The sequence below is a fragment of the Sparus aurata genome, chromosome 2 (assembly GCF_900880675.1).
Source record: "Sparus aurata chromosome 2, fSpaAur1.1, whole genome shotgun sequence".
Classification (NCBI taxonomy): Eukaryota; Metazoa; Chordata; class Actinopteri; order Spariformes; family Sparidae; genus Sparus; species Sparus aurata.
The window spans coordinates 19855424-19866072 of record NC_044188.1 but is presented as its reverse complement, the minus strand read 5'-3'; the positions used below and the strand labels follow the sequence as shown (position 1 = coordinate 19866072).

Here is a 10649-nt window from a genome sequence, read left to right as displayed (position 1 = left end):
AATGTTATTTTTACAATACATCAACTGTTTAGTGGCATTAAGTAGACAGTAGTCTACAGTAGTAGTAGTTAGATATCATTCAAATTAGCCATAACATATTCATTTGATTTTTGAAAACCCCAAATCAAAAGGGAAGTAGTGTAATTTAGTTTAACAACTGCTTCTCAATATACAAACTGACAGTACAACCCTTTTATAAAGGCTGGCAGTCTAGGCTCTGGCTTACAAAAGGTAAAACCCAAAACCATAATTTAATTCAGTTTCCGGTTACCACATATGTAAAATGCATACAATCCTAGTTAGTTTAGTAGGGTTAGATTATATCAGGGTGAAAGCATTCAGTCAGAATTCCTGCATATCCAAGAGAGGAACAAATAAATCATGGAAAAAACTGGATCCGATTTGTTGGATTTTAATGCAGCATGTACAAACTCATGATTTAGTTTTGTTACCGTGATACCACTATACTTTATACATTATAGCACCAGTGCAAACACACACACACATATCTGAGGAATCATGTTCAAATCACATCCAGAACAGCAATTCTGTTGCCAGTTAGAGATTCTGAAATAATGCATTTCTACTAATGAAGATGTAGAGGTTATATAGTAGGAAAGACTTTAAATTTGTTCAGACACTGATTTATTGAGTGTGAGGGGGCAAATAATGTGACTGTTACACCCTGAGTAGTCTATACAGATACAGCAGCAGACCTGGCTTGACTTTTTGAGTTGTGCGCAAGTCAGTTGAATATTATATAACTTCATACTCCAGTAAACTCACAGTAATTACATACAGTGCTTTTAGGCTGTTGATGAAGTAGCTCATGTGAAAAGACAGTAAATGTACTCAAAAATGAGAACACAAGTCACAGGTTAAACACCCAAGAGAAAATACTCAGTGTACCGTCAACATCTTCACATTTTTATTTTGGCAATATGTTACATTGCGCTAATGATCACTTAAAGATGTAGTGTGTTGGGTTTCAGGGGAATTAAGGCACAGACACTGAATATTCAAAATTATGTTTTCATCATAGACTAAACATCGTCCTCTTCCACAGAGTCCACCATGATGCACAGCCATGTTTTCTGGGCCCTCAGGTGGCCCTTTTATGCTCTTCGTGATGTGAGGGGTGTTCAGTTGGTAATGGTGCATTACAAACTGCAACCTCACCCCTAGATGCCACGAAACCCGACACACGAGACAGCTCTGAAAGCCTTACAGTTTGTGTGTGGTATAAACAGAAAGTATGAAACACTAATGACATCTCTCTGATGTTGGGTCCCTGCTCTTTCTTCATAATCTCCTTTTAAAAATCTTCTCAGACCTCGAAGTGTCTGTGCGCCTCAATATTAAATAACCAGAAGAGAAGTGGATTTTGCTTTTTTGATGCCCAAAAATCTTAAAAGTCAGAAGGCCTTTAAAAACGCTGATATTTTTCAGTGCTATCAATGAAATTCACTTCACCTCCACTGCGTTGGGGTGCAATAAAATAGACTTGCAATGACACGCAAAACTGTCTCCTATGATGACGGCAACAGATGTTTTCTTTCTAACTCATCTGTACTGTTGTATTTTATTTTGAAATTTAACAACACAGATTTATGATGGGACATCAGTGACAAAACAGTGTCCCTAACATTTTGTACATTCATACGCAGCAGTATGCACAGTATCTGTGTGTTACAGTGTTGTCTGATATGATGATGAGCCTTCCTCTGAGCTGCTGTGCAGCAGTGGCTGCCTCTCTCCATAGCTCGAAACCCTCTTCCTCCTCTGGTTGCGCTTCCACTTCCTTCTGGCGACAACTAGCAGTGTAGCAATGATCGCGGCGATCACCGCCCCGATGAGCCCTGCTCCCAGGAGCCACTGCCAGATATCCTGGGCCTGCTGGAGGTAGGGCGTCAGGAACTCCTGAACAAATCTCTGGCCTGTGGGGAGGTGGAGGAGTTTAACATAAAGAAAGAGCTATAGAAAGACTAATTTACTGGACGTGGTTGTTTTTTCTGTACTGACCAGGATCCAGCAGGTAGGCATACTCAAATCCTAACACCTTGTTGGACAGGAAGTAGTCTCCGTTTCTATAGAGAGGCATGAAGGGCACCATGTAGTAACCATCATTGTGGCCGATGGGGGCATTGGCACGTGGGTAGCTGTTCCGGAGAGGCTGATGAGTCCTGAGCCAGCGCTCAAAGATGCTAGAGAGGGATGAAATAGAGAGGGAAGGGACAAGAGGGAGGATGGGTAAAGATGAGTATGATAAAGACAGAACAGGAATAATGGTCAGACCAGGATGCAGACAAAGACATACGGGAAGAAAAAGGAGCAATGTTCCATTCAGGAGGTGTAAATCTTCACCAGCATTACAAAGATCCCCACAAACATGCAGTACTAAAAATGTCACGTGTGAATATCAAAAATGCGAACACACACATAAGAAGGCTGACATTTACTGTATAATCGACCAGATGAATACTTGATTGTCAACTCTCTGTAACCATAATGCTCTTTTCCTGTGTGTACCTGTCAATGAAAGCATGGTGCAGGAGGAATATGGGGTCGTTGGCTGAGCCCTGCACCGAGGACATGGAGCCGTTCATGAAGACGTGCAGGGCGTTGTGCATGGTGCTCTGACCTTGCACTGCAAGACCGGTCTCTGGATCTGCAAAACCTGAGGAAAGGTAAGTTGATAAGAGATATGTGTAAATTTTTGTTTTGTTCAAGCCCCACATTCTGTTGCAGAAATGTCCAATCATTTAAAAAGATAGTTTGTTTGAAATCAATTCTTTTTTAATGGTTGATTGGGTTTGATGGAGTCACTTCTAGTGTTTATTGAGCTTTTTCACCGATCTTTGAAATGCTTTTGCTTTAAGATGGATGCTTTCTAGCACACTGACAAGCAAGGGACTCTTTGAGCTTAAGAACAGCTGAAGGCCTCTTACTGTGTATTTGAGTGATCCTCGTAGAAACTGCTTCGAGGTAACTGCGAGTTCAACACTAATGAAAAGATATTGGGCAAGAGCAACATGCTGCTGCTGAAAGAACACTTTCTTTTTATTAACCAAGAAAACTAAATTATCAGGCTGATGTGAAATTATTTGTTTGTTGTCATGTTTAAGTAAGAAGTGTGGTTTAAGGAGCTGTTTCGAGAGTACATATGTTTGGTCCTGCTTGAATGTGTGTCTCTGTATTACATTATAGGTTTACATTAAGAATGTCTGTGTGTATGCCCCTCTTTGAATGTATGCGTATCACGCAGACACAATTGCAGTGGCGAACTCAGGATGTTTGAGGGGCAGGGGCGAAAACAATAAAAACCCTAGACGGCACCTTTTCCAACATCTGGCGACAAATTGTTGTGTGTTAGTGTGTGTAGGAGTGTGTGTGTGTGTGTACCCTCTATGGCATTCCTGAAGCTCATGTTGGAGAGTCGGTCCATGGGTCCAGTCTCGTACTCGGGGAGGCCCACAACGAAGTCCACGTCAGCTGATGTAGGGAGTCGCCGCACGCGGTTCCGATCATGGTTTCCGGGATTACGCAACAGCGGACCCTCCCCGGTAGAGTTACACAATGCCTCTCGGCTGTTGTACTCCTCTGGCTGGGTGCAGATCACCTACACACACAACACACATTTAGTGAGCTACTGAAATCAGAGAGCCTACCGATCTCTTTAAGGCAGGAACACACCAGCCCAACCGTTGGACGTCTGAAGCGTTTGGAGAGGCTCGGACGAGGTCGGGAACACATATGTTTGGTGTGTTCAGCTGCGTCGGAAGCTTTCGGAGCCGCGCGGACGTTGTCGGATCCGACTGAGCATGCGAAGTGTGAGGAGGAGGGCCGTCGGACGTCTGGGCCGTTGGATCCTCTGATTGGTTGTGTGCCAGCTGAATGGCCGTTCTGATTGGCGGTGTGCTGGCGAATCAGCGCGGTGTGTGGGAGGGACGGACTACTGTGTGCGCTTTGTTTTTCTATGCACTCCGTTCCGTCATTCCCCGTTTTCATGTTTTGCAGTAGTGGCACCAGACTAGTTGTTACGTCCGTTCAGGACGAATTAATTCTTGTTCGTCGGATAATGCCTCGCTGCATGTTTGGTATGCAGCTGTTTTTTATCGGAAATAGTTAAGTTTCGTTTTGATCGAAAGTAAAGAGAGTTGCGTGCATAAGGTTCTCGTTTACAACTCACAACACAAGCGCCACCCGCTTATTGCATCTCGCGCAAGCGCAGAACGTACACGCTACTGTGGCGGAGGCAGCACGTCGAAGCGGTGTGTTCAATGCAACTTTTCTGCCGAACGGGTCAGACAAGAGGCAACGGAGTGGTCGGATAAGGCAGTTGGACGTCTGGGCGGTGTGTGGGGGCCTTTAGATCTCCATCCATCAGTGAAATGACTCCCACAGAGGAATGTTTGCTTCTGTGATTAAGCAGACTTGTATGTGTTACTTGCTTCCGAGTGTAAGCATGGATTAAAACAAGTGAAGACAAAATGGCATGATGTTAAAAGAGAGCTCTGTTGTCCTGTGTTGACATTTTAATTCTATTCGTTTTCTTGAGCTCAAAAGAGTTTTCTGAGATAAAAAGATAATTTTCTGGGGAGCTCGGGAAAACGAACTTTGCTCACATTATTATCACAACATAACAAATGTTGTTTTCCCAAGATAGTGAGAGAATTATTCACGAGGAAGTGACTTTATAAGATTCATAGTTGTGAACCAGAGTGGACCATTACCTACACACTGCTCTGTAGGGTGGGTTTGTATGGAAGCCTTGAATGGCCATGGGTCGAAACATTTCCTCTGTTTTCCCATGAAGAGAAGTGACATTTTTCTTGAGATCACAAGTTATTAATGTCAGTTTCACAGATCAACAATGGTTGTCTAGCATTTCCTGTACTTTCAAAGCAAATCACATGAGCTTTTTTATTAATTCTTGCTGTTAATAACAGGTTCTTCCTAACAGGTACTCCCCAATCATCCATATTCAGTTTAAATCAATTGCTACACTCATTGAGATGGCTGAAGCAGTACTCACTTCTTTGGATTAAGAGGCTTAGCCAGCTTTAGAAGAACAGACGCTCAGAGTGAAATGGAAATAAAACAAGCCTTTGTTTGTTTGATGGGGGGAAAGGAATTTTCACTCTCTTAATGATGGATGAGAAATATTTGCTTCAATACATACTCAAACAAGCATGCTTTCGCTCGCAGATACTCAGAATAGGAGAGAAACTAATCAATTCTTACCTTCCATGAGGAGAAGACTGAGGCGGGGCTGATGAGGTTAGGGTTACTGAAGCTGCGTCCTCCCATCAGAGCATCGGTGCACACATCACAGGACTGGGCGTCCCTCCAGTCCCAGTATGGGATGGTGAAGTTGAAATCTCCTGTCAGCTTCCTTATCTCGTTCTCCCAGTGAAGCAGGTAGACTCGGTGCCATGGCAGAAATGCTGCAGATTCATGGGCGAAGTCGATGTCTCTCCATACATTCCCTGGCCCTCCCAAGAAGGCGTCTCGGGACACATAGTAGTGCATCCAGACAAACAGGTCGTAGGTGTTGATTTCAGAGAACATGGGGTTCTCCCCATTTTCCCCCATCTCTGCTCTCGTTGCTGTGGAGATGACATAGTCCTGGCTGATGGTGTTCTTGGCCAGGTTGAGATAAGAGATGAACTTCTGTTGCTCAGCAGTCGACATGGTCAGGATGTTCCTGCGCACTGATTCCCTGTACTCAGCACAGTTTGAACCCCAGTAACCAAACCTGCATTCGCCACAGTTAAAGCCTCCATAGTTTCCAGCACAGCGACACGTCCGGTTGAAGAAAGCCAAAGGCCAGCGCTCTCTGTCGTCAATCCCACTGTGTGGGTACTGGGGCCCATAGGGCTCGTCTGAGACCTCCACCTCAGTGCAGAAACCTCGACCTGACAGGGCGCCGCAGGCTGAGCCGTCACCGTCCCACACTGGGCAGCACTCTTTGGTCCGTAGCCCCTCTGAGTTGGCACAAGGGCGGGGGAACTGGCACAAACAAATCCCAATGAGCTGAAGCAGAACTAGAGATGTGTAAAGGCTCCTCATGATGAAAAGTCAGGGCAACTCCACGGCGTGAAATCGTGCTGAGAAGATCGATGCAACAGAGCAAAAGCAGCACAGTGAAGTAGATACAGTGCTTCAAAGTTACCTCTGCTAACTAAGTAAGCAGAGAAATACATTACACACTTAAGAGTAAAACTCAAACTCTTGAGGTACCTGTATTCACATAAGCGACCAATTACTTATTTAAAAAACTTCCAGCTTATAGGTTCTTGAAACTTTCTACCCCTCTGTGCTCCCATCCGACTCTCTCCCAAACCTCCTTCCACCTCTCTCTCTCTCTCTCTCGCACCCAGCCAACAGTCTCCTGCTCTCTCCCTACTCATTGAGCTGTTTCAGTGGGCCGTCCTCTAACAAAGTGTGGGATCACACACACATTCAAGCATGTGCACTCACACACCATCACATGCTCAGGATAATATTCCTGATTCCTCTCTGATTTTGTCTTAAGACCAGCTGACCTCTGCTCCACTATACCTCAGGCAGACTGTGTGTGTGTGTGTGTGTGTGTGTGTGTGTGTGTGTGTGTGTGTGTGTGTGTGTGCACGCCCCACCCCCTATCCTAAACAAAAGGCTGGCCCGGAATTTGTGCATGATCGAGTGTGAGGTTGATGTCCTGTTGCTGAAACAGGGAAGTGAGAAATGGAAAAGAAACAGAAGATGATGAGGTGGTATTAATTAATACTACCCAGTCTATTAAAGAGGAGCCAGTGTTGTGCCACAGTGTCCTTAAGGTAAAGAGTGCACTCTGTGTTACAGGAAAGTATGGGGTAACCAATAAATTGGGATGAAGAGAGCAGGAATTATGTTGATTCCCTTTCTGCTGAAGATGAAAGATTGGTAGATGGGAGTCCTGTGAATCTGCTTGTTGATAAATGTTTCTATAAGGATGCAGTGAAGATAGGCATGAGCCTGGGCAACATGTTAAACATATTAAATCTCTATCTGCTTGCTAACTCAGGCAAAACTGTTCATTATGTAGACCAATGCAGCATTTTCATTTGGGTTCCGCCTTGTGAGGCCATGGGCCATCGCTGTATTATGTAAGAGTTGTGTACCTTCTAAATTTAATGAGGGTTTGCTATGAGACAAGACAAAAGTCAAGTCGAAAACCTGAGGCTTGCACAACAAATTGTCACTCATAGAAAAAACCATAGTAAACTTCCCACACATAAAAATCCCCTCTACTATGACTTTTGATTATTTCATCAAGACATATCTGAAGGCACACTTGTACACACACATATGTATTAGAATATATATGATATACACAATTTTTTTTGCAATGATCCCTCAAAGGTGGTTATCAAACACTTGTGACAAAGCTATGTAACAGAGGCAGGAGATTTTATAGTTAAACAATAAACTTTATTGTCTAAACTTCACAGGCAATCTAAGAATTATAAATCACCCCAAGCACCTTTTTTCTGCATTATAATATGGGACAACATTCACCAATATCTCTGTGATAGGCTAATACCAGCTGATAATATTGACCAACCAATATATTGGTCGGGTCCTTATGTCAATAAAAGAGGTAAATGAAGAGGAATTATCATTTGTTCCTCTGTGGGTGTTTTTATGCAGTTGTGGATCTTGTGTATCTTGAATGTACATGGTTTACAAAAGAGGACCAAGAGGAGACCCCGGTAGGAAAAACATACTAATGTTAATTAGTTTTAGATCAACTGGAATGACTAACTGAGCTCTATTAGAGAGATAAAATTATTTTACTGACCGTTAATTTCATTTTTTTTTTCTGTTCAAGTATTATGATCAACACAAACAAATACTTTCAGTACGTTTGTATAAAGCACAGCGTTAAAGGGTGTCCAGGGCAATAACAATATCAGACAACTCTTGAAACAGCGTGTTGGAAAAAGACAGCGCAAAACATAAAGTGACCCACGAGGAACCCTGTGGAAATTCATATTCTAAACTTCAATAAAGCCTGGTTGTAGCTTGTATATACTGCTGAGATATACCACTTTGAGAATAAACGGTCAAAATATCTCTTTTCATCTTTTCATCATTTCCTGGTACTGTTATATGCTATTATGACTACACAGGATTGAAAATTGGCAGGAAGCATTTATAGTGACTGAATAGGAAAGCTAAACCAATAATGTTTTGGAGAGCGCATAAACCATCTATCAATCAGTCATCCACAGTGTAAACTAATGGCTTAATGCCATACTGAAACAGATGGCACCTCCTCTCTCTTTAACATCAGTCATCTGTTCAGAGCATGACGACATCACAGACTTATGTATGAGGTTGTCACACGTGCAGATGTGAGTTTCTATTGTATCTCATTTCATGCCACATACTGTAAACAAACATAGACTGTGGCTGTTTCCTCTTGTTTTATCATACAAATGTTGACATGTAAGGCACAACACATGGCTCCATCAAACAAACAATTCATGTCACCATGTTTAGTGACAGTATTTTCACACTGTAAGAGAAAAAAAAATCCACCACTGTGTGTTTTTTGTGGTAATTTCTTCTATGAAGAAATCTCTGCGCTGCTCCACTTTTGACTTTCCAGTAATGTGCACAGGTCAGAGGAGACTTCCCCGGTGGAAATTACAGTCGTTCTGCTTCCTTATTTTTCCTAAAACACACGCAAAGCACAAAGCAGATGATCACTGAGTTAATATCCAAGGCTGCCATGTTATGCAAAGACAACTATGTGGATATCATCATTAATTCGTTTAAAGCATTGTAGTTAAAATATAAGGGGGATGATCAGTGACCGAAAGCAAAAGAAGCGGCACGTAAAAACATGTGGTCGAAGTCTTACTTAAATAGAAGAAACCTGCATCAGCAATGTATTCAAAGCACAGATGTAAAACAACTCATAATGTGGCAGACTAATCCACCAGTTTTGCTTTATCATATTATATTATTGGATTATTAATTAAATGTGAACAATATTTCATGTTGTAACTGGTGAAGGTGAAGCTACTGTATTTCTCTGAAATGTAGCGATGTTGAAGTACTGAGTTCTTGAGGATGGAAACTGATCAAATCAAAAGTCAAATAATACACAAATAAATGGCTCTCTTCCGTTTCAGTTTGCTTCTGTATTAATTCACCTCTTTATTCATGTATTTATTCGTTTATAGCATTTACAATCACATTTTATTATTCTAAATTATTATGTTTTTATTTCTGATTTTTTTGGCACTGCATTTTCCCCACAGTTGTTCTATTCATAGTAAGTAGTTTTTGCATTTAGTTTTGTTTTGTAAACATTTTTGCTTTATCATTACAGTATTATGCTATATCAAATACATTAGATCCGTTTCTTTATTTCTTTATGAATCTTTTTGATTTTGTCGGTGTCAGTCCTCCGTATAAGGTAGCATAAAATGAACATTTATAAATGTAAAGAACAAGTAGCCTCAACAGAACACCCCATGGTAGTCATCGTTAACGATATCAATTGATGATAATACATGAAAGTTACGCAATGGTTTATGAAACACTGTGCTACAGAAAGCCTTTGAAAGCGTCCTCGTCATCTGCACCACATGATGCAGCGTGCCGATCATCTGCACAACACAGGAATGTCCAATACGTGCAGAGAGAGAGAAAGAGAGAGAGAGAGATATTTGTTTCCCCTCACTGGCTTTTCTTCCTCAAGTTGTTACAGTCGGGCTCAGGTCAGACAGTCATCTGCGCAATACCCCGCGATCACAAGCCGGTCACATGCTGCCGCAGCCAGGCACGGGATGCAGCTTATCCCGCTGCAGGGACCCGGTGGAGCGCACAGGAATGACCATCACAGGATGAACCTGTCCGCAGGGCTCCGGGACAGACAGACAGACAGACAGACAGATATACAGGGAGCTTTTTCTTTGAACTTACCGAGAATTTCAAGTCACAGCAGTAAGAATAATTTATCACCCACGTGACATCATGTAAAAGACTTGAGAATGAGGCTTTGAGTGACACTTTCTCATTAATCTCCTCCAGCAGACACAAGAGGGCAGCAGGGCCCGTTTATTGCCTGGAACAGAAGAGCGCCACAGGACGACTGCCAGTCACAGCGTGGTTAGTTCACTCAGAGCTTCCTCCTCAACAGCTGTAATGAGGCAGGAGAGGATGGAGGGTACTGATGATCTGACCTGCCGCTGGTGTTTTCTTTTGCCTCTGACTTCTTGTTTTCTCATTTCTGAAAGCTTTTTCATATTAAAACCCGTCCCCGCCGCCCTGCAAAGATGAAAGATAATTTTTGCTGATTTGACTACAGGGGAGAGACTTGATTTGCACCTTGTAGCCCGAGGAGATAATTATTCTCTTACTTAGAAGATCTGCCTGGAAGTCAGAACGTTGCTTTTCTGTCCAATCCTGGAAACAGGTGGAGCTGATTTGTAGTCTGTGAACAATCTTTGAACAAGTGAACAGCTGGCTGTGTGTGTGTGTGTGTGTGTGTGTGTGTGTATGGGGTTCATAGAAGGTCAGATGGTATGACCTCCTGACCTTTGCATGACTCCTCATCCGCATCCAAACAGGAAGTGCGGCGGACAGACAAATCAACCTAAATTACATCG

The 10649-nt window shown here is 42.6% G+C and overlaps 1 protein-coding gene across 1 annotated transcript; it reads right to left on the bottom strand.

Annotated features, from left to right (window-relative positions):
• Positions 1-628: 628 nt before the first annotated feature.
• Positions 629-6391, bottom strand: tyr (tyrosinase). Its single transcript, XM_030405446.1, has 5 exons — positions 5245-6391; positions 3403-3619; positions 2530-2677; positions 2023-2204; positions 629-1937 (listed from the first exon to the last, which is right to left on the bottom strand). The coding sequence occupies exons 1-5, from the start codon at positions 6070-6072 to the stop codon at positions 1690-1692; spliced, it is 1623 nt and encodes a 540-aa protein (XP_030261306.1). The 5' UTR covers positions 6073-6391; the 3' UTR covers positions 629-1689.
• Positions 6392-10649: the final 4258 nt, after the last annotated feature.

Excerpts from the sequence above, each read along its gene's own strand:
- tyr (XM_030405446.1), bottom strand. The coding sequence starts at position 6,072 with ATGAGGAGCCTTTACACATCTCTAGTTCTGCTTCAGCTCATTGGGATT. Across the intron at positions 3,620-5,244 it reads CAGTCTTCTCCTCATGGAAG|GTGATCTGCACCCAGCCAGA; the intron begins GTAAGAATTGAT and ends TTGTGTGTGTAG. Across the intron at positions 2,205-2,529 it reads CACCATGCTTTCATTGACAG|CATCTTTGAGCGCTGGCTCA; the intron begins GTACACACAGGA and ends ATCCCTCTCTAG.